Source organism: Scomber japonicus, chromosome 3 (assembly GCF_027409825.1).
Source record: "Scomber japonicus isolate fScoJap1 chromosome 3, fScoJap1.pri, whole genome shotgun sequence".
In the NCBI taxonomy this organism is placed as follows: Eukaryota; Metazoa; Chordata; class Actinopteri; order Scombriformes; family Scombridae; genus Scomber; species Scomber japonicus.
Genome location: NC_070580.1, coordinates 9,298,692 through 9,323,141, shown reverse-complemented (window position 1 = coordinate 9,323,141; position 24,450 = coordinate 9,298,692). Strand labels below are relative to the sequence as shown.

At 38.7% G+C, this 24,450-nt stretch overlaps 2 protein-coding genes across 2 annotated transcripts; one reads left to right on the top strand and one right to left on the bottom strand.

Moving 5' to 3' along the window:
- Positions 1-3,295: 3,295 nt before the first annotated feature.
- On the bottom strand, positions 3,296-8,060 carry eevs (2-epi-5-epi-valiolone synthase). Its single transcript, XM_053316454.1, has 5 exons — positions 7,918-8,060; positions 4,701-5,334; positions 4,160-4,399; positions 3,805-4,057; positions 3,296-3,393 (listed from the first exon to the last, which is right to left on the bottom strand). Exons 1-5 carry the CDS (start codon positions 8,058-8,060, stop codon positions 3,296-3,298), a joined length of 1,368 nt encoding a protein of 455 aa, XP_053172429.1.
- A 2,793-nt stretch (positions 8,061-10,853) lies between these two features.
- On the top strand, positions 10,854-24,232 carry zgc:113054 (uncharacterized protein LOC541322 homolog). The gene is made up of 12 exons (XM_053315478.1): positions 10,854-10,869; positions 13,001-13,059; positions 13,170-13,366; positions 13,458-13,549; positions 13,638-13,870; positions 14,043-14,279; positions 14,363-14,437; positions 14,584-14,800; positions 17,670-17,878; positions 19,860-19,932; positions 22,352-22,469; positions 24,037-24,232. The coding sequence occupies exons 1-12, from the start codon at positions 10,854-10,856 to the stop codon at positions 24,230-24,232; spliced, it is 1,722 nt and encodes a 573-aa protein (XP_053171453.1).
- Positions 24,233-24,450: the final 218 nt, after the last annotated feature.

The window sequence follows — 24,450 nt, the reverse complement described above, 5'->3', positions numbered from 1 at the left end:
TACTATAAATCCTCTTGGCTTAAGGTTTGAACCAATAATCTGACAGTGTTTGAACTATGAAGCATTGCTTATTATTATCATTCTTATTCTAATCTGGAGAAATAGAAGATCAAATATTGACCAAAAGTTAAATATTATTATTATATCATCATTTATTTATTTTGTAATTATTATTGCTATTTTTTATTTGATTTGATTCACTCTTCATCTTATTTGAGACTTATACCAGTATTTGAGAGATTTATTTTCTCTGAGAAATCTTGTCATTTATAATGGCTCATATACATTTTGTATAATTCATATAAGATCACAGACACCTAAACTTTATAATAACTTTATTTAGGTATTAATTTTGATGAGAAGTAATTACGCAAAGGCTAATAGAAGGCATGGTAATATGACAATATAGTAAAATACATGGTAAATTATTATTTATACTTATACTGCAGTATTTCTTAAACCGTGTCTCGGCTGGCAGCAGTCTGTGGTGTGAATTCAAACTTTAAAAAAGAGAGATTTACCAGGCGTTAATAAGCTTAATCAGCATTGTGTGAACTCATTTGGCGAGGGTTTGAATGTAACGGATGATCATTTACATGTAAAGGTTCCGCACTGCAGGTTTTATTAAATTGATTAAAATGTGGTTTATATGCTAGCAATAACTCAAACACACTTTGCACCAAATGTATCACTTGCTTTGTGGGCACTGATCAAGTATTGATTCATCTTGCATAGCTCAGAGTAAATGTTATAATGTATCTTTTTCATGTCTGTACAGAACTGGTTGGTACCACACATGACATTTTTTTGTAAATGTTTGTTATCTCTTGCCAATATTGTAAATGGAAACGCTTGAGATGTTTATACACTGTATATATTCCCTTTTGTAAAGAAAAAGAGGAAAGTTGTGTTTTTTGGTTCATGTTTGAATACTACAGGGTCGGTCCACTGAGTGCAAGAAGACAATCCTTAACGCACTGAATCAAGTTCTTTTTTTTGGTATCATTACAGTCATATGTTTAAATGTAATTCTAAAATATTGTAAAATACTATTAAAATTTATTCTTAAAGATAATGAATCATATATACACACACAGATATAACAGACAAGACACTTCTTAGCATGAAGTGTTGCAAAAGTCAAGGCATGCAGAGAACACATTTGCCAAATTGCAGGGAGCAGTTGTAATCATTGCGTTGTGATTGTACTGGAAAATGGACTCAACTGAAAACAATAAATATCAGTAAATGTAGAATGACATATTTGCAGCTGTCATTGTATTGATGTAAATATCAATCTACACATTTGTGAATAATGTTTTTTGTGACTTGAAATTTAGAAGAAGGCTGTGTGAATATTTTCTGAGTCAAACATTCAACATACAAGGTCACAATTTTTCTACAAGCTCTCATGTTTATTTCAAATTCAATTTACATACTTGTGTGAATGATTTATACAAGTGAAATTTTAAACACGTTTGCACAACAAGGCTACAAGCTGCAACAAATTTACCTTGATGATCTGCAGCCCCCCTCAACTCGATGGAGCTTTAGACTCTGATAGCTCCATTTGGACTTTACTCCATAATTGTTTTTGGCAACAAGTTCACGCTTACTGTACACTACCAAGCAAAGTCGAAAAAAAGTGGTGAAGAAAGTTAAATGTGACACAGTAGAATTTATTTCCCTCAAAATTCTGTACCAAAACAGAGTGAAAAAGAGAGTGAATGTTAAACCTACATTTACAAGGAGGCCAGAAATATGACCTCTAGTACGCTAATGATGCTTTCAGTTTGATGTGTAATGTTTGTTAATAGCCTTAACTTTATCCATCTTATTCCTATCCCCATGATATCTAGTACTAATTATAGTATGAATATGTTTTTCAGTAATTGTTACTGAACCAGCATCTGTGAGAGGTGGCAGTATTCCATGGGTGTCCTCACTCTTTCTTTTGTGGAAAATAAATGATGTGGGGAATACAACCTGTCACACCTTAAACAAGATAACATGATTCACTTCTGCCTTCTTCTACCAAGGGATGAGAAGCCTACCTGAAGAAGTGGCTTCAGATAATGTAGCCATATGTTGCTACTTCATTGATGCTGTTGGTACTGACAGTCAGATGATGGACAACCTGAGAAGCCCTGAGGCTCTTCAGTACTTCTCTTCAGATAGAAAAGAACCTTGTCTATCTCACAACAGACATAGAGCCAAGTCAGCGCCTCAAAGTCTCACAAAACTCAGCTAACACAAAGTTATTGTTTTATAACTGGTATATTAAGCCACTTACTCAGGTTGAAATCACATCCCTCAGTAGTAGAAGATAGAGGTGGGATCCTATTAAGATAGGTATTGTAGTAAATGTGTTAATTTATTTTACAAAGCTCTTGTGGCAGTAAATATGAAGCTACAGCCAACAGCTAGCTAAGTTAGCTTAGCATTAGCACTGGGAACAGGGGGAAACAAGCAAACTTTGTATAATTGGAAATGCAAATAAGTGAACAAGTACACTGTTCATTATTCCTGCAGCTCTGTTTTCACTGTGGGTTTGTGTTAAAAATGATATAGCTTTATGATATAGCTTTGCTTAATGAAATGTGCATCCTTGTTGATTTAGCTTAATATTAAATTTGTCTAATTCCAATATATAAGCACTGACCTTGCCTTATTGTTGAAAAACTGGAATGAGACACATTGGATATAAATGGTAGAAAAGGTAGGGAGGATGAAATCATGATCATATTTGAGTCTCCTATATTACTAAAACACACATACAGTACACACTGTAAATCAATATACATCTTTATTCAAGCATGATTATATTTCATTAACAGAAAGTAGTTATAAAAATATGTGTTACATTAATTGCCAACTGGGGCAATACATACATGGTAATCAAGTGTCAGTGTTATAAAAACATAGCTTATCTCATTTCATCAAACAAGTTTCACAAAATGTATCAACAAAGCAGGCAGCATCTGGTACTGTCACCATTTGTATAGAAAGGATTATGGGAACACATGTTGGACAGAAACTTGTAAACAAAAACTTACAGTAGGTCATAATGCTGGTATTTCACCTTTGGCCTTTGTTGCCATATTTTGAGAATACATACTACACCCACCCCCCTCCCCCTTCATTAATATGAACAATGAAAATCTAGAGAACATATTGTGCCAGTAACATACGTTTCCTTACAAAATGTAAACAAATTCTCTTAAAAAGACAGATTAAACATATGGAGCTGTGGTGGGTCCAGGTTGAAGGGAAACTTAAGTGCAGAGGTTTCTCTCTAAGGGTCACAGTTGCTCTCCGAGGATATGCTCAGTTCATCACACCATTTTTCGTACGCCTTGAGCAGTATCTCATAAGATGTGTTATTAAAAATTTCTGCAATGATAGAAGAGAAAGAAAACATGCCTTAGCTATACTGCACATATTACATGAAGTCAGAACAATATGAGAACTAGGTCATGCCACAAATTCTATATGAAAAAGAAAAAAAAAATATATGAGTATTTTGCTGATCTAGTGATCATTTTTTCCTTCAGGGCCTCAACTGCTCTCTAAGGGTCTATTCAGACCAACATTTACAACAACAGAATTTGGGGGGAAATAACCCTAAACCTAACCCTTACCCTAAACCTTTGTCTGCTTAGTAACCAAATTATGTGTTTGTGAAAGTAAAGAGGACATCATACTTCTTCCTGTTAGCTACAGTGAAACAATTTAGGCTGTTTGAACAAATTACAGATCCTGTCATTTTGAAGCTGAAGACAGCCTCACTCTTGTGATTCTTACCTGCTTGTCCTAGACCAATAGGAAGAGGCATTCTGACCAGGCCACCTGAATGCTTCAGCCTGTCCTGCAGAGACGTCTGGATGAGCTCCATGGTACATGCTTGATGCCAGACAGGCAGCTCTAGGCTGACCATACAGCTGATGATCCTCTGCTTCTCTTCTTCACTCAATAAACCACTCTCCTGGGACACGTAAACCATGTAAGCCATATCAATGTTCACTGCTTCACCGTGCAGCAGAGATGGAAGAACTTTCTGTGGCAGTAAACAGAAAAGTGAGACAATGTGAGGAAAAATTTGAAAAATGTTGCATGTACCAACAAAAGATTTAAAGATAAAAGCTTAGCTACATCCTACCATCTCTAATGCTGGGCTGATAAGGTGGCCAAAGTCCACTAGTCTGTTTAGGTCATCCTCCCAAAGGTTGGGGGCAAGCTCCTCCAGCATGGTTGTGATGGCTATACGAGTTGCTTGTGATGGAGCGTCTAAGTGGTTGTGCCTATAGTCACTGTTATCACCCTGGAATCTAGTGTCCAGCAGCGAACGGCCATGTTTCTCAAGAAGCTCAAAGAGTCCTCTGTGCTTCACCAAGGCCATCTGCAAAGAACCATCAAAAATATAGAAAACTTCAATAAGCAGTTCAAATACGAAAGATAGATACATAAAAAGCATGGAAAAGGATTTCAGATACCACTTCTGTGTGTCTAATCTGTGCTGACCACTTGTCTCCCAGTTGTCTTGAATAACTGAGGTTTTCCTTTCTTATGAAATATTACATATGAATAATCATGGTATGAACTGTTGATCTCAGTGATAATGGGATTGCCATTCCCTGGGGAATATCAGTTTAAATAAATTATGTAAATATTCCACATACAGTAAAAGGGCTTTAACATACCTTTAACATCTCTGCCAGTCCATTGGAGATGTGTCGCCGAGGGACAGTTTGTATGAAGGACAGGTCAAGGAAGACAGCAGTGGGTGGAATGTAGGCACCCAGCTTGTTTTTGCAGTTTGCAAAGTTAACCCCTGTCTTTGCCCCCACGCTGGCATCAATGTAGGAGAGCAGTGTGGTTGGGACCCTGATGTAAGGGGTGCGTCTCCTGTAGAGAGAGGCAGCCAGGCCAACTATGTCCAGGCAAACCCCTCCACCAATGGCAATGATAGGCTCTGTACGGCGGTCCAGGGAGAAGTTGTTGACCTCTTCTAGGATCTCCAACGCCATCTCCATGGATTTGTTCTCTTCAGTGGTGGGTAGAGCCAAGATCTTGTACTGGACATTGCGGGCTTCTAAATATTCAGTTAGCTTGGAGCCGTAGATTTTGTAGACCTCCTGGTCAACAACCACAAAGCGTTTGACTGGCTTGTTTGTTTTTTTAATGTCCTCTATCTGCTGTGAGTCGGTGATGTGGCCCAGCAGGAGTGTGTCATTGCTTGGATCAAGCAGGCCCATGGACTCAGTTACCTTGTAAGTAAAGACAATGGGGGTGACCACTGTCCAACTGGTGCCCTTTTCTCTGACGCTCTCATATCTGCCGCAAAAAACACATGAAAATGATATTCATTATTGTGGTTTAGCCTACCTTCATTGATATAGATTGGGTGGACAAAATATGAGAAATACAGCTCAGTTAAACAGGATACAAATCAATCAAATTGTTCTTTCCATAGAATTATGATGATCAAAAACAGTTTGCTTCCACACACTGACATTGCAATTTGTGAAAAAGAAGCACAAGTTACACAACTAGTGAAAAGGGTAAAAAATGTTAGTTACACAACAGGACACTTGCAGTGAAATCAATACTTACGTAAAAAATGGATTTAAAAAAACAAAAAACTTACAAGACAAAACTTACAATAAAAAATAAGCATAAGCTGGAATGAGTTTAATAAACTACAGCCAAATTCAACAGAAAGTTGAAGTTGTTTACTGATATCAGCAACCAAGTAACCAAGCTTCCAGCTTGACAAAATCTCACCAAACTGTAACTATCAAAAACAACAGCTGATATCTCCAGGGTCTTTGTCTATTCAGCATCAGTTTTTTCGTTTTATATTAGACAGAGGCCCTGTTTGACTCTCAAGGACTACACTGAGCTTGAGCACAGTTAATATCTCACTGCCCCCACAAACCTAAGAGATAAATGTCATTGCCTCCAACATTCCGTGTCCTTGTTTTGGCTAGAAGCAGCACAAACAAATTATCATCACCCCCATACAGTTCATCTGGAACAAACATGCCAAACTTCTGTCTAATATTCCAGATCAACAATGCTCAATATGATATGTCTCAACATTGAAGTCTTTTGTACAGTTTTTTTTCCTATGAAATGAACTGTGTGATTTTGGATAGGACTTTAGACATCGGTCATATCATAGTTAAAACTTCTTCCCCCAACAGGAACACTTCTCTGTAAATGTAGTTATTAAGTGTTGTATTCCCTCAAGGCCTCTACATGGAATTTGAATAGTTTTCTATAGGTGTTAGGTTGACTGACAGCCTAATTGCTGCATGTCTACTTTTCCCCCTGAAGACTGTTTTGAGCTGTCATAATTCACATGTAACCCGACAAGTCAGAGGGTTTTGCAACAGAACCATCTCAGAAAGTAGAAGGTTATTGGATGAATCATCTATCTATGACTGTCTGACTTCTCATGGGTGTCACTCCTAAATCACACCTGTAGCTGCCACTAGTTCCATACAGGAGGCTGATTGGTACAAACCACGTTGAAGCCTGACAAGATAGATTCTTGTGAGATCTCGTGATCTTGTGAATCTAGCCACCTCACATGGTAAATTATCAAGGTATGGTCTTTTGAAAACTTGAATAACTTAAGGCATAATCCATTTTCTTAGAAATACTGGAAACACTGGTTCAGACAATTGTCAAAACTCCATCAGCCTGACTTACTGTACGTGCACCAGGTGCACATAGCACGTGGATGCCAACAAAACATGCACAACAACAGAAATGCTGCAAAAGCTTCAGAAGAATTGCTACTTTCATATTCATATTAAGATGTTTACTATCCAGTGCAGAAGTACAGAGCATTTTGGCTCTAAACATGAGTATATATCCCCAGAATCCTGATCAATCTGTTAGAAGAATAATGAAAGTGGCCCTTCATGAGAAATTACACTGAGCAATGACTGCTAAAAAATTACACTTAATTGATTGTTTGATTAAATGTTAAAAACGACTTTTACCTATCGGACTTGAATCTTTAGGTGAGAGGTCACAGTTATTGGTTTGTGACTGAGTTAATATCCTACTACCTACCATGGTTTTTATTTTAAACAGTGAGGGTAATCCACCCTTAACAAGGACTTTTAAACTAAACTAAACTAAATTAAATGTAACCTTACTGGCCTTTTTCCCAAACCCCTAATCTAATTACTGAGACAAGGGTGGAACTGAAACTTAAATCACAAAGTAGTCACTGAAAAGAAAAAAAAAGAATGCAAAAAAAAGGATCAAAATGAATTAGATTTGATAATTGTACACAGCTGTATTTCACTTTTTAATCTTCATGTTTTTCAAGACAAGTGATTTTAATCAGTCCATGTTTTAATTTGAATGTCAGTGTCCAGTCAATTCAAATTGTATAATGTAAAACAAGTTCATTTTCTAGATGTTTCCCAGAGGCTGTCTTAATTTACATTAACTAAACTAAATTCTTATTCAGAACATACACAGCCAAATACTAAAAAGGCATACATCCAAAATACTTAAAGTTAGAGCAACCACACTACATGTTTGACTATGAGTCAGACAGTGTCCCCATCAGGTCAATTGGGAAACAGCATCCTTTTCCCCAAATTTGCCATTTTCAAAATCTAATCAAATTTAACTTTTGGAAAGATGGTCCTGCTCAAAATCTATTCAGTGGAGACAGACAGACAGACAGACAGACAGACAGACAGACAGACAGACAGACAGACAGACAGACAGACAGACAGACAGACAAGACAAATGTAAAGTAAAAGCAAACATAAAATATGATCAACTTAAACACTGTAGCATACAATACTTCTACAACTTCAATCATACTTTATCTATGCAACTGTAATCATTTAGATCACTATGACGAAATAACATGTTAATACTTACATTTTTGCTGCAGAGACACAGTCAACTTTGTCCTTATTGACTTTTTTTCCCAGTTTGCGGGTCCATGTGCCTTTGACCCTTACTAAACTATACTCAGTTTTCTCTTCTTTGGTAACATTGTCCTCAATTTGAACCTTTCCCATTCTTAAGATGGTGACTGTTAGTAAAAGGTATGACCAGAGCTTAATACAGTCTTTCCGAAAATGCATCAGATGAGTCTTTAAATAGGGGAGGAGCATTTATACTTCTTCACATGCTAAAACATGTGGTGATCACATATAACATTTTGTATAACTGTGAGGTAACACCTCCTTGAATAACTGAACCTGGAGCTGCCATTGCTCACCTGCAGAATTACCTAACTCTAACATTTTGATCATTTTTAACATTAATTAAAAAGAAGATCAGTGTAGTTCATGATGAAGTTAGAATAAGTAAGGAAAGTGATAAATGCTCTTGCTGTTTAATAAATCCTTTAGCTCAAAATGCCAATATTTTTACAAATGAAGACAAATGACATTGTTTTGACCTTGACAGTCAAATCAAACATTTTCTTTTTTTTAAGCCCAAAAGATTCCAAAAAACTCACAAAATCTCTATTTAAATATGAAAACATGAAAGGACAATAGTTATGAGATTCACACCACAAAAATATTAATATTACTTTTCAGTGATACTGAAGGTTTACAGCAAAACTGCTCTGACATTAGTGTAGCTGAAGTTTAAGCTTTGGGCAACAGTGTGACTCAAATTCAGTGTTTCTTATCAAAGCTTGCTTCTTCTTTACCTTTGCTGGTGCAGTTCAACATTTCTTATTACATTATTATTGGCATCTGTCAATGAGAGAAATAATGTGAAAGCTTGAGTAGGCATGTCTGTACATGACTAAAAAAACTCCACAGTTTACATTTAGAAACCAGAACCAGAATGGATTGATTTATTAATAACTATAATGAAATGATGGATGTATACAACTTTAGTACAACTATCATTAACATCTGATATGGCTCAGTCTCCTGTGCTTTTCTCAGAACTTGTTTGACTTGGTTGCAGAGCTGGAATATCTGGATGTTACAAAATTCTTCCGACTAAGCTTACACAGGTACTCCTCTTACATACAACCAGTGTAATTGTCTTTAATCTGTAAATTGGATATGCACTTTCGGGTAGTGCATATATATTATAACTGTGTTTTAAATCCCTTAAATGTGAAATTTCTGGTTTAGCTAAAAAGTTAGACAGAGCCCAATACAGTTTTTGTTTGAATACCAGTGTCACCTATTGTTTTAACTTTTGTTGTTGTTTTCACTGCTTTATATGTGCAGTCCATCACAGGGCTTTTTCCCTCTGTGCCATGGTGTATAGCAGTTCTACCAACCATTTCTCATAGGCATGGGAATTGATATATAGTTCAACTGATTTTATTGTATTGTATTGTACACTATCCCAAATTTATGACAAAAAGTAGTCAAATAAAAGCCTATAAGTAGGAAAAAGTATTGGGATATAACCTTCTGACTGTGGAAGCTACCCAAAATCTGGCCAAAAAAACAAATGTACCTACCCAACACACATTCACTGTAAAGAGAAAGAACTGAGCTTGATGAAAGAAACAAGGCCACCAAATGTGTGACATCCTTTCCAGACATAGCTCACATCTTTTCTGGGTTATCTCTGGTGAACTGAGGTTAAGGTCCTCACTAAGTCTTCCAAGCTAGTAGCAACAAGACACAAAACAAGAGATATAGTAGATGTGGCGGTTGCTAGAAATCACTTTAAACTGCATGTTGTGGATTTTTAGCAGGGCACAATTGATGAAAATACACAGTATAGCCTTCAATGCAAGGTTGCATAAAATTACAGATAAAAACTAAAGCCAAATAAAAAAAACAGCCCTTTGACCCAGTATGATGAGATTAAGACCATCAAATGTCTGATGCCATTGTCTAATCCTAACCTCCCCTAACCTTTCCTAATGTGAATGAGGTTTCTCATAGTGGCAAATACACACCAAACTCTGCAATTCTCAATGGAACCTTTTTAGTTTATTTTTAGTATAAGTTTGTTCTTTGTTTTGTTACCCATAAATCAGTCCACTGATCCTGTTTTAGCACAAAAAAGGAGGAAAAAAGCCTCACCCAGTGTGCATTACTTGTGTAATATGAAGTCAAGTATTTTTCACAGTTGACATTACAATAATTATATAAAATATGCCTCCAGTGCCAGAATGCACAATATGAGGGATCTGAAATTGCCTAAATGGAAGGCAGATGTTATTGAGTCAATATTTGAGTTAAATGTGGTATGGTTTTTTATTTATTCTTTTTTTTAAGTATTTTAATATTAGTGGACATATTTCAAAACAGGCATGCACTTTTGTATCAATAAAGAAACAAGTAGGATTCAGTTAAAACTCTCACTACCAACCAACACCAATATTGGCACCTGCTATTTTTCTGACAAGCAGCGTCTTGAAACAAACACTCTCATTCATGTTTCCTTGTGGTGAATAGTGCACGGATATAAATAGCAATATCATTTCAGGCACTCCAGTCATTTCAAGAACTCCAACTGGTCATGGCTGCTCATGTGGTTTCAACACCATCAGCACCCTGGTCCCCCTCAAAGAAAAATATGAAATCATTTTGAAGCTCACAGATTGATGGAATTTCCATTAAGTAAGCCTGTTTCATAATACACCTGGACCACGTTTACTGCGTTTCTCACAAGTTATGAAAATCCACAGTAAGGAACGCGCATCGAGCACGTGCGACACTGTTGGATAATGCCTGCTCTCTCGCGTTGTGCAAGTTGTCAGTTACTCCCCTTTCATTCAACACAGTTGCTGTGATATAACACAAACTTCACCACCGCGAAATACCCATTTTGGGCTGAAAGCTGTGGACTTCGTCACGCCCATAAACGCTCATCGCACCATGCCAGCAGAAAAAGGTAAGTTAGGATTGTTATCTGACTTTTGCGTGGTTGGGTTAGTTAGAGTAGCCTAAATATCAGAAAGGCTTAACAGGTAGTAGTCCAGTGAGTATCGCTGCGCCTTATTTCATACATATCCACTACATGAACTTAAGGAGATGGCTGTAGGCTATGCTGTAACATTATATGTAACCTATATAGGTATCTATGGACGAAATCACAGGGAGTTCACAGTTTATTGTTAAACAACACACCAAACATTTGAATTTTGGGAAGAATGGTGTTCATCGCTCCAGTAGAGTAGAGACTAAGACACCTGTCTGTCACATGTCTCCTGTCAATACGGTCAATGGCCACTTCATTAGGTAAACCTGTGCACTCTAATTCAATGCAATACACCAGCTCAGCTCAGCTCAGCTCAGCTCAGCTCTGCATTTCCAGTTGGTTTGGTTTTTTTTACATTGTCAAAAAGGTGATAATTCTGCTTTATATTTATTATTGAGGTTACAGTGGGTGGTGGTGATGTTCAAGCCTGTATTATATTGAATGGTGTTTCTAATATTTTGTCCATTCCAACATACATGAGGGGGGCAAAATATTAGGAACACCATTCAATATAATGCACATGCACCCCAGTATGCCATCACTACTTAGTATAACTAGAATTATCACCTTTTCTGACAATGTTAACAAAAACTGAAAAAAATAAATAATAAAACTATATATATATATATATTTATCCACCATATGCCACCAGAACAGGTTCAGTGCACCTTGACATTGATTCTACAAGTCTCAGAACTCTACTGGAGAGATGAATATCATTCTTCCAAAATATATTCCCTCATTTGGTGTAACATATGATTCACATCATTTTCGTACTCGTCAAACCATTCAGTTCAGTGACTCTTTGTGCCCTTTAGATGGGGGTATTGTCATCATGAAAAGGACCCCTCTCATCAAGATAGAAATGTTTCATCATAGGATAAAGGTTAAAGAACACTTAAAACAATGTATTAACTTTCAGTGACCCTCCCCTCTAAGGTGGCAAGTTGACCCAAGCTATGCAAATATGTGTGCATGTCATTTGTTACAGAAACCTTGAATTTGTCATTTTCCCCCTAGGGCAGTGGTGAAAAAACTGAGACATAATATCGTTGAAATTGCATCTCAGGCTGTTCATCTGTTTTGTAAATAGATGGGTTATTACAGTAAAGTTTGAATATATATGACATGTATTTATGTGGGTTATTATGCAATGGTTGTACTGGTATGGCTCACTTGAGATCAAATTGGGCTGTATGTAGCCCTTGAACTTAAATGAGTTTGACACCCCTGACTTAAGAGGATCAATAAAGTTTATTGTACCTTACCTTACCTTAAGAAACTGTAGGAGATATGGATGTGTAATGCAAATAGATTTACTGACAAACACAAACTTAATTGGACGTGGCGATAGCAGTCACAATTCAGAGTGTCAGTGTTGAGCCAGTGAAATGCCACAGCAAAGTGTTGAACCACTCTGTCATTCAGACAGTGCCCAGGCGACCTTGTCCCTGTTCACGACATCACAATAAGATTGTTCACTTTTATCGCTGTCTCTATGGAAACAATCATAAAACCAGGTCAGCTTGACAGGGAAGAAGACAGCTGTTTGTCCCTCACTGCTGTTATATGTGACACATATGAAAATTGATAAAATTGCCTTGTTCCAGCCTCTTAAATATGAGCTTTTTTTGTCTCGCGTGAGAGTAAATGGATGTAATGAAGTTTTGGCAGTGGTGGAAATTAACTAAGTAACCTTTGTCCTTTACTTTAGCATTTCCATTTTATGCTTCACTCCACTAATTTTCAGAGGGGAATATATATATTTATTTAACAGCTTTAGTTACTTTTCAGATCAAGACTTGACAGATAACATAAGCTTTTAAAATCCAACACATTGTTAAAGATTTAGTCTTTTGACGTCTTACAAAAAGCAGAAATTTTCCTTCTAAACTTCTTAACTCACATACTTTTTATTTCAATAAATATTTAAATGATTCAATATTTCACCAAAAATACTACAGAAAACTAAAAAAAACTGAATACAGATGTGTGTATCAGAACTTTGTTTTTTCTTTTTTCCTCTCCTGTTAATCTCCTGTAGCGCTAAAATTTGAGTCTGCCATGGCTCAGGGAAGATACATGAATTTTATAATGAAATCGGTATCTGCACCAATAACAATCTGGTAGATCAGATTGATAGCCCGACATCATATTGTCTGGAACAAGAACGAGGTCCATTCATTACTTAACTGAAACTACATTTTGTTATTCTACCAGTTCCTGATACCCCAGTGGAAGTTCTTGTGGATCTCCTGACAAAAGCCAAGGAGATAGCTGCAGCAAGTGGTAATGTCCCAGATGAGTTGGCAAGTCACCTGCAGAAGGCTCTGGACATAGCCAGAGGTCTGGATGACTACCTGGAGATAATGACCACGCAGGAGAGTGAACCCCTGGCAGAGCTTTACAAGTATGTCTTTGCTTTGTACACATTATCATTAACTCCAAATAAAAATAAATAAATAAATGTTGCTAATATTTGTATTCACACTTGATTGTAGAAAAACAGTCTCTCATGATTGGGATCAGGTGCACAAGGAGGGCAAAACTATGTTCCGGCTCCCCAAAGAGTGCATCACTGGACACGTTGAAGGTTGGATATCAACTTAAGTGCTGTTCATATTCTATCACATTTACTAATTTAACATGTGATAACTTGTCCTCTGGTTTGTTTTTGACAGGCCAGACCCTGAAGATGCTAATCCACATGAGTCAAGCCAAGAGGGTCCTGGAGATCGGAATGTTCACTGGTTACGGAGCTCTGTCTATGGCCGAAGGGCTTCCTGAAGACGGCTGCTTAATTGCCTGCGAGCTGGAGCCATACCTTAAAGAGTTTGCTCAACCCATTTTTGACAAGTCTCCACATGGCAAGAAGATAAGTGTCAGGACTGGATCTGCAATGGACACCTTGAAGGTGTGAGAAAATAAATAATAACAATGCTGACTGTCAGAGAAGATCCTTTTTAAGGTCCATTCAGAAAATATTTGCTAAGCAGGGCACCATCAACTCTCCCTTTTTGGTGGTAGTGAGTTAATAAACTTTGAGGTACATGATCAGTCTCCTAAAATCTATGTGTCCTTTTCAGGAGTTGGCTGCTTCAGGTGAGCAGTTTGACATGGTTTTCATCGATGCTGATAAAAATAATTACATCAACTACTACAACTTCATCCTGGACAACAATCTGCTGAGATTGCAAGGGGTCATATGTGTAGATAACTCACTCTTCAAAGCCAAGGTTTATCTTAAAGACACCACAGATGAGAACGGACTGGCTCTTCGAGAATTCAACCAGTTTGTCTCTAATGATCCTCGCGTGGAACAGGTATCTTTTAAACTGTTAAATACTGCTGTATGTGTTTGACAGTTGTTGCTTTCTATGTTAACAATGTCCTTCTCGTTTCTCAGGTCATCATCCCTCTTAGAGACGGCCTCAGTGTTATCCGACGGGTATCTGTGGCTTCTGAGTGCTCCCGGTCACAGGTAGGCTACTGTTTAGAGAACACCAGTGATCACAAGTCAGTGAGCCAGTATGAACATAGACTCACACTGTCATTACATCTGCACTGATAACTGTCTCCTAGTAATAACATCACTTTTACACATGCTTGTCTTGTTTCTGTGTTCAGAGTAAAATAACAGATGATGAGGTTTTCCGTGGGGTCAAGGGGCGCCCCATCCTCGAGCGGATGCGTCTTGATGGAAAGGTGGCCTACGTAACAGGTGCTGGGCAGGGCATAGGCCGAGCATTTGCTCACGCTCTGGGTGAGGCCGGTGCGAAGGTGGCTGTTGTAGACCTGGACCAAGCTAGAGCTGAAGCAGTGACCACAGAACTCACACTTAAAGGTAACATGCACAAAACTTACACAACTTAAACATACTCCTGATACCATCAATTCCTTAAAGGATAGGTTCAACAGTCAAGCACCCAAGAGAACATTGAAACAGGCTTTATTTGCTGTAATCAATTATGCTGTTCATAGACTATCATCCAGACCTTATCCAGTGCAAAAATGTATTTAAAAGTTTATCTGAATATAATATGAAACTTCAGGCCTCCAAAACACTCAAATCAACTAGATATTTTCCAACTTTACAGTCTTTTTAATGTCAAAGTCCCTCTTTTTGTTACTATACTTTCATTGCAGTTGAACAGGAAAACACTGTTTGGGGAAACACAAAGAGGTGGTTTGATACCAAAAACACTAGTTTACATTGGAAGATATGTTCTTTGTATGACTTGTTTTGACTGGATGGCTGAAATCAGTTTCAGATAAGCTTTTAAATACAGGTTTGAACAAAACAAGAACTTGCTTTTTTCCCCCCAAAGGAAGAGATCTCATTATGTCCAGTATGAACAGGAGCAAAGTGAGCAAAAGCTGATCCAGTGTGCATATGGGCACCTGACTGCTGTTTCAAGACAGACTTGGAAAAAATGTAAAACTGTCCCTTTAAGCGGGAGTGAGAGATTTCTGTCTCCCCCTTCTGGCAGAGAGAGTAAAGGGGAGCCCTTGGCTGTGATTGCCTGACACAGGCATGCAGACACATGCACACCCCGAATCACAGGCACATGGAGAGGGCCAGTAAAAACATATATATGGTCCACCAGTGCAAAAGTATATTTTGATGCCAATCCACTGGGATTTATCCCAATATGCCCGATGGCCAGTACACCTCTGAATGTAACCTTTACTGGTTGTGGCTGTGAAAAGGTGGCTCTAATGTTGATCCATTAAGTTCAATATCATTTGGAATGTCTAGAAGAACCACACGATTAATGGCTAAATGGCCAGCGCCAGATAAAAAACTCTGTATACTGTGAAATACAGAGGGATTTATGTATGGTGTCATCTCGCTTGGCAAGGGCTTGAAAATAAAGGACTTTATACGTAAAAGTTCTGCACTGCAGGTTTAACTCCGTGTGAACTGTTTTTATTGTATTCAGCAAGCAGATTTCCAACCTAACAGAAACATACTATTTGACAATGATTGCCATGTGTTTACATGCTGGCTAGTTGAACATACATTTCTTCCTCAATCTTCAATGCCCCAATACAGTAGCTCAGCAGTATCATACAGTTGAGCCCATTTTCAGGTTACTTTGATACAGTTCTGCTAGTTTTAGTATAAGTCTACATTAACTTCTTGCAAGTGGCCTATTCCCATAGTCACTCACTTGTCAATCTACCATGAATGCTGTTGACTAAATTCATAATTTTTAGTATTTTATTTTACTAGAACAACATTGACATTAAAAACTTATTTTGCAAGAATATCGTGGCCATAAGCATGCTAAACAAAAACAACATAAAAAAACAAGTTATACAGACAGATCTTTGACAAACTCTTGTTAGTCACTATAAGATGATGATGAATAAAATTGCAACATAAGAGTAAATGAAAATACAACTTTAAACCATTCATAGAATTGGACTGAAAAAGCAAGCATACATTATTAGATATTTTTCTTTATTACACATCCAGAGGTATGTAAAGAAAAAGTACATCAGGACCATGCTAGCTTTCCCCTATATTTAAGGCAAATAACTTTAAACGTTGCTGCATCTCTCAGTCCTTCATTTCCAAATCATTTGTCTGCCGGTGTGATCTAATGAAGAAAAAATAATCACATTTGGAGGAAAGTATCCTAAGACTGTATAGCAGGCTAACATCTGAATTATACAATACCTTTCCTGAAAATATATTATTTTCAAAGCGGTATTATCATGATGCTCTTAAAGGTGCTAACTGTTTAGATTTAAAAGATTACCCTATGGATGACTGACACAGTTCACACTTCACTTAATCTTTATCTTTAATATTCATCTCTATGTAATATAAATGGTTGAGGCAATCACTAATTTGACATTAACATAGACATATATTTAATTAATAATTAGCATTTTCACTATAGCTTCATGCTTCTCCTGTAATGTCTATCTGACAGCCTAGGTGCAGTTGTTGTAAAAGCTGTCCACAATAATCTCACACTGACGTGATGTTATTATTTTGAGACAGTGAAGGACAAAGAAGAAATATTGGTTTTCATAACAGTGCTTTTATTTTTTTGTTTTTGTGATTTTTATGGTATCTACTCTTGTTTGGTGTCATAACTGAAATAGTGATCCATAAATGGCTCTGTAGATGGAGTAATAAACTCAAAGAAATACATGACAGCTGGTAACTGGAGGGGATGCAGACAGTAGAAAATATCTTGAGACTCCTGTGGCAAGATGAAACAACCCCATTGTCTCATGTTAACCCTCAACTATACTATACTATATAGACATACTAAATACTACTACTATCTCTATCCATGACATGAATACATTAGAATAGTGTCTGTGTACTTAAAATGTGTTCAAAGTATCAGGAGTTGTCAGTGAGGTGAGTTTTAGGTTTTCAGCCAGCAGATGGCAGTCTACTACAGGATAAAATATACTCAGCCTGGCCAAACATGCTCTATGAAGACTATGTATATGACAGAGTGAAATGCCCCACACCTTTTAAAAAAAGAAAGCAAGAGCCCATGTAATAGCAGTAGGTTTCATTAACTTAGTTTATTTAACATGGTGTGCATTATTGTTATTCTTAAAGTAGTTTTTTTTTTGCTTACACATCCCAAGCTATTCAGTTCATATTATGCATAATGACACATGTACATAGTATTATAACAGACACTGCTGTTATTTGTCTTTTTGTTTTTTTTAAACAGGTATCAATGCCATATCAATCACAGCTGATATAAGCAAGTCAGATGATGTCCAGAAGATGATTGACAACATTGTGTCCAAATGGGGAGCGATCCACATCGCTTGTAACAATGCTGGCATCAATATGAATTCAGCCAGCGAGGATACCAGTCTAGAGGAGTGGGACCAAACTTTTAATGTCAACCTGAGGGGGACGTTCATGTGCTGCCAGGTGTGTATCACCTGCTGTAAAAGCCTTGTATGTGTGTGTGTGTGTGTGTGTGTTTGGTAAACTATGGCCATAACAGAGACAGTTTATTCACTTCACTGTTTTGTTCAAGTGTCATGCACAAATGTCATTTTTGAAAAGGACAAAAAACACATTGAAATGGAAATATTACTCAAAATCCTGGTATAGTTTTCTTAAAAGTCAATTAATTAATTAAAAAAATTAAGACGTAAGACTTTCATATACTACCGTAAAATTAGCTGCTCTAAACACTTAAACGCTTCACTGTTGCTTTAGACAAATGCTAACTAGATTTGTTTTCCAGACCAGACGTACTTCTATAGGTTTTAGATAAAGGAGACATTTTTGACTATACAGCTGAAAGACTTAAAGTTGTGATGAAATTCAGCATGATGTTACAATTCACTTCAGTGATTTACTCCTAATGTCTTGCTTGGATTACTTTTAATAATATGCTTTCTTTGGGTTATCTAATACCTTTGGGAAACTTGAATTATTGCACAAATCCAACTAAGTTTCCATTTGAACAGAAACAGCATATCAAGCAAAGGTAGACTAGGGTGGATGTGAAATAAATGGGGATGATGATAATAGGGAAATTACTAACCCTCCTGGACTGATTGATAAGTTTTCTGTCTGAAAAATGTAGTTCATTTAATGTGATCGTCACAAGGTCTCATCACTTTGTCCACACGGGTCATCTGAACGCCCAAAATAAATTTGGATCACTTTCATTAAAATTTTTGGAGGTTTTATTTAACTTTTGTACAGCTGTGGTGTTCCCGGTCAAAAATGACCGGTTATTAGAAATTAATGGGTGAGACTAGAATTAGTGAATAAAATTGAGTTCAAACGCATTTCCCATTCATCAGATGGACACACTTCCTCTCCCAGAACCCCACATGCATGTGTGTTTGAGCACGCACACGCAAACACACACATGCACACACCCACCTCACTTACCTCTGGCAAATTAGACTTTTTTAAGGCCTTGCTCACAATTCATTGTGTGGCAGCATGATGGCCAAGTGATATACTGTATTTGAGGCTCTTGATCATATCTTTGATCATGATTGGATTTCAAACAAATATCCTTGTAAAAATATTACACAAAATGATAATAAAACACAAAATGTTCCACCTGAGTATTTGTTATAGTCAAAATAATCCATACATTAGGCTTCTGTTACGCTGCAAAGTTGTATAAATTCAGGTCAATGAGGCCTACAATCCACAAAAGTAAATAGAAGTTCAAAACATGTAGTGTTCACAAGAACTCAAGTTGAGAAAAGATCTAACACAATAGGTAATAATATATGTGTTATTATGGATTTATAATTCGCTACAACGAGGTGATCATTTTGGACCAGGAACACAGAGTTAATGAACATGAAACAAAACAAAACACCAGAAGGGTTAAGTCAGACTTTTATTCAAACAAATTTGCTTCGATGTAGCCAGAGTCTCCAAATGTTTACACATGCAGCCTCACTGTTTTCCAACCTATTAAATAGTATTCAACAATGCACATTATATTTTGAATGAACAATGGCAAGTTTGTTGCCAATTACAAATCTTTCTGTAATGTCATCATATTTGCTGAAAGAACCAAATTGGTTGTGAAGAATCAATTCCTTCACTTGTCTTTTTCTGTTAAAACTAGTAAGAATTTGACCTAATTTCTGATGGACTAACTAGCTTAAGCTGCTCTGTAGTTACTAAAATTAGTCCTGAAGTGTCTAGTCTCTGTCTGATGTCTATATATATATATGTGTATGCCCTGCCAGCCCTTGTTGCAGCTTTGTAAGCCAGTCAAGTACCCCAAATGTTGTTAAAATGCTGTTGCTGTCTCCGAGGATAAACTAACATGTTTTTGTGTTGGTCTGTGCTTGAGTTTTTGGTAGCATATCAATGCCATAATAAGGTGTTTAATGTGTCTCTCTCCCCTGAATCCTTGCCTTAGGCAGCAGGTCGAGTGATGTTAAAGCAAGGATACGGCAAGATTATCAACACAGCCTCCATGGCCAGTCTAATAGGTGAGTGATGATTCTATTCCCCCACCTTCTCTCTGGAGCCCTTCCATGTCTGCTTTTAATCTCTCCATTTGGCGTGGAGTGTTGGGCAGAGAGGAGGAGGGGGAGGAAGTTAAATACATTTGTACTATACGGGAGTACACATCACATTAAATATTAACATTAAATATTTTTTATCATCAGGCCGCAAGTCGTCATATCTGAGTTTAGATCGTTACATCTGCAATGTTGAAATAAGAAAAAAGAAATCAGCTTAAAGTGTCCTACAGTGTTGCTGTTTATGAGAAAACTTAAGGTGAACCTGCGCCTTTTTAAACAGGATTAACCAGCTTTTCTCCTTAGCGACTTTTACCCCAGTTAAAGTGTTGTATAGAGATGCATCCACCCCCTGCATACGGTATAGCTGCAAACACAAAGTGTTGTGATTGCGTCTCGCCGAGCCAGTTTTGCATCATAATAAACATCCCCCTCTCTGCGGAGCTGTCTGGAGGATGTGGAAGGCAACCTGAGGTCCAACTTGGGAGGGGAGGGTTCCTGTGCAGCGGCAAAACCCCAGCCTGTGCCAGCGGCCTTGTTTGAACAGCGGAAGACACTTTTTCGAGTTTAGTGAGAGCCTAGTAAAAAGCTGTGTAATTCGCAGCTCGGTGAAATGTTCCTCCTCCAACAGGTTCCTCCAGAGGAACAGCAACACTTCATCAGCAGTATAGTCAAATCGCCAGTAAACCACTGTGCCATATGGGCCCCAGTCCCGACTGCAGGGGCAATCTGTAAAACAGGAGCATGCTGGCAAATAGAGGCCGACATAAAAAAAATGATCAATTACTCACATTACGTACAGTCCTTCAGGAATTTACTTTATTGGTCTGGACATCTGTTATAATATTGTCATAATGTGTAATCAGATGGGACCTGTTCTAGCCAAGTGGAAGCCCAAAAAGCTGCCGTAAATGCCCAATTAAAATGCACAATGACAGCTTTTTGTCCATCTGCTGAATAGAATGTGTGTGTGTCTGCTAACCTCACACCCCCCCCCCCCCCCCACCCCTCTGCACACACACACACACATACACACACAACCATCAACCACTATTTTGCTGAATGATGGCCAAGCAACTCAAAGACACCCAGACAGGAAAAATATCCAAGTTGATACGGTCACAACTCCGCTTTTTTTGGCTACGTGATGACCTTACTGAGAGATTAGTGACACTCTCACACTCATACCTGCAGATCTCCACCGCATATTAATGCACATTACAACAGCAGCAGCATCCTGGGGAAAAAGAGTGCATCATTTGAACTCCTTATCAGCTCCGAAGAATTCCAAATGTAAAAGGCGTGCCTGATAAAGAGCATGTTTTCTACCACTTGAAATGGGCAATAAGTAGCAGGGTGAATGTTAAAGAGGGCTTTGGTGAATGCTCTCCTTCTACCTCCTTTTCCCTTCTCTGGGGATTACTGCTCTTTAAGACGGCGAAAAACATCAATGCAGGTTTATTTAAAGGATGAAGGCATTTTCTGAATGGTATTTTGGGGCCGTATCATCAGGTCTTGAGCGAGGATTAGTGCTGTTAGGCATTTTGAGCTGTGTTTCCTGTCCTGATAAGTCGGATTTCACCTTCAATCTGCGTGTAAGCCCTGGGCTCTGCTCCTCCTCGCCTGCTCCTCTGAGGTCCTAGCCTACCCTTATCCAGCCCAGCCCAACTTTACCTTCCCTCCCCTATCTCGCCATACTCCAGTCAATCCCACTCAACCTTACTTTCAGCTACAGGCCCGTCGTCCCACCCTTTACATCTTATTTCCTCAGCAGTTTCCAACTTCTACCACTTTTTGCCGCACGTTTTTCCTCCCTTTTTTTTTTTTTTTTTTACCCGAGCAATATATGCGGGATGCTCCAGCCTTTCTCCCCAGGATCGGTCCCTGCCTCTCCGCAGCTGGCCGGTATTTATCATCCCGGTCTCACATTGAAGCCATTTGGCAGTCAGATCGGCGGGTGACGAGGTTAACTACTAAAGTTGTATGTAACTTGGAGCCTTTGTTGTGATGATTAATCAACCAGCAGAAAATGAGCCCCTGTCTCGGCAGTCCCATGCAGTGTGCAGCATCTGTGATGGTCAAGGCAAACAAATGGCTCCCTGCCTTTGTTGCTGAGGACAGAGCATAACTGGACATTATAAGCAATTAATTTTATATAGCTCCATCCTCAGAGTCCCCAGCAGCTAATGGAAGCTTTTATGTAGAATCTACAAGAAACCACATCTGCTGTAATATAAAATCTATAAGTTGGCACCTTTTTCTGAGAAAAGGAACTATTGTGTTTTTGAAAAAAGAAACCCTTTTCTTTATTGATTGCTTGCCAGTAAATGTTATCTTTATTAATCGCTTGGCTAACTGATTTTCTTGTCCTCCCTCCACCTTGCAGTCCCCCATCCCCAGAAGCAACTTTCCTACAACGCCTCCAAGGCTGGAGTGGTCAAACTGACTCAGACTCTGGGCACCGAATGGATCGACAGAGGAGTGCGTGTCAACTGCATCTCGCCGTAAGTGCTGTCTGTTCTCAGCTTTAGTCTTCGTGCCAAAAACGCGCCGGTCCACCTTGAGTGTTGTACAGCACAGAGCTGCGAAAGAAAGTGGTGATTAGTGTGTTTGCTTTCATATGAAGAGCCCCATTTGAGAATGATGCGCTAATTTAAGTCCTCAAACAATGCATCAGTGCTTAATTAGATGACGTCTTGAGGGATGAATCAACCAAACACTTGCTCTAATTGTTCTATTCAATTAGGGAATCAAATTTGCAACCTCACTCCAAGTGTCGGCGCAACAATAGCGCCTTGTTTGTATCTATTTGTCTGCGAAGCTGAGCAGAAGGAAGAAAAGAGGAGAACACAGGAAGGGCTGTGTGTGTGTTGGAGGGTGGGTGTTGGGGGGGTGGTGGTGGGGGGGGGGGTTGTGTGTGTTAAGCGGAGCATCCCTTAGCCCCTGCCATCCTTGAGCAAATCCGTCCGGTGGCACGGGGCGAGCCAGGCCCAGTCACAGCCCCAGAACAAAGCCCTCACACACACGCGCCGCACTCAGCTTTATTTATCGGCAGCTTGTTTGCTAATTTTAATTTGCAAAGAAGCAATTCTCTTTTCCCCTCGCTAACTGGGTGTCTCAATGGGCCGCTGATTTCTTTGAAGTGACAGTCGGTAAATATGCATAAAAAAGGGACACAATTAGCGCTCATGAGGTTGACTGGAGCCTGATTCCATTGGCAACTTTAGCCGCAGCGGTGATAAGCTGCATTATCTAGAAAATTGGCTGAGGGAAAACAGTACCTCTGATTGCCAGGAAAGGTTCCAGATAACAGGGCAGCTGAAGAGAAATATAATTGAGGTGGAATATGTTAACCAAGGTGTCACACGCTCCTTGGAAGTGCTAATTTAGCCAAATGTTGGAATTCCATATCAAGGCGCCGGGATACATAGACAGTGATTTGGGCCTTACGGCTTTTAGTCACTGTCACGTCGATTGTTTGAAAAGTCAGGAGTCGTCTCGCATTAGGCGCGAGCAGGCGTGTTGACATATTTATTTAAATGTAAGCTCTGTGATGTTTTACTGCATACAGAGGAGAACTTGCATTTGTTGTGACTGAGTAACAGTGTCAAAAGCGCTATTAGACACCAGTAGCAGCCACCAAACCAAAAGCGGCACACCTGTTTCCTTATAAATTCAACCAACATTAAGTCCCATCTCAGCATGAAAGTAGTTCAAGCCCATTTCAATTAGGAACCAGAGCAGAAATACGAGGGAGTTGCATATAATAAGTACTTAACCAAAGGCTATGAGCAAATTATACCAGACGTCCCCTTTATACCCGTGGGCTCTTCCTGAGATGTGCCAGTCATTAAAGTGCCAACAGTCCCACAGTAAATATCATCAGAGATGCTATGCCATGCCCTTTCTTCAAAGGATAATTGGGTTTATTTTTGTCACCAAAGTGGTGGCTCTGAAACTACGCTGTCAGTCCTGGCTCTGAACTGTGATGCCTTCTGATTTCATTGTGGTCTTTTTTTTTTTTCTCCCTCCCCCTTTTCTCTCCCTCACTTTCTCTGTCGTTCTTTTCAGGGGGATTGTTGACACCCCTCTCATCCACTCGGAGAATCTGAGGCCTCTGGTGAAGCGCTGGCTGTCAGATATCCCTGCTGGTAGACTGGCTCAAGTGACAGACCTGCAAGCTGCAGTGGTCTACTTGGCATCTGACGCCTCCGACTACATGACAGGGCATAACTTAGTCATAGAGGGTGGGCAAAGTCTGTGGTAGAAGGGGGGATAGATGAAGAGATGAGAACTTTCTGGGGTTTATTTTTTTCTTCTTCCCTCTCACTCTCCTGGTGTTAGACTCAGAAATAGCTGGCACCCCATGTTACTGTATTTCCTTTTGACACATTCACAGCAGTATTAGTTTAAATGTTACTGCAGTGTCATAACTTTTGGTCAGTTAAATACCTCAGTACGATGACATGATTTTGTCCTCTGTGC

Excerpts from the sequence above, each read along its gene's own strand:
- eevs (XM_053316454.1), bottom strand. The coding sequence starts at position 8,060 with ATGGGAAAGGTTCAAATTGAGGACAATGTTACCAAAGAAGAGAAAACT. Across the intron at positions 5,335-7,917 it reads TGTGTCTCTGCAGCAAAAAT|ATATGAGAGCGTCAGAGAAA; the intron begins GTAAGTATTAAC and ends TTTTTGCGGCAG. Across the intron at positions 3,394-3,804 it reads TATTGGTCTAGGACAAGCAG|AAATTTTTAATAACACATCT; the intron begins GTAAGAATCACA and ends CTATCATTGCAG.
- zgc:113054 (XM_053315478.1), top strand. Across the intron at positions 19,933-22,351 it reads CTCCATGGCCAGTCTAATAG|TCCCCCATCCCCAGAAGCAA; the intron begins GTGAGTGATGAT and ends TCCACCTTGCAG. Across the intron at positions 22,470-24,036 it reads CGTGTCAACTGCATCTCGCC|GGGGATTGTTGACACCCCTC; the intron begins GTAAGTGCTGTC and ends CGTTCTTTTCAG.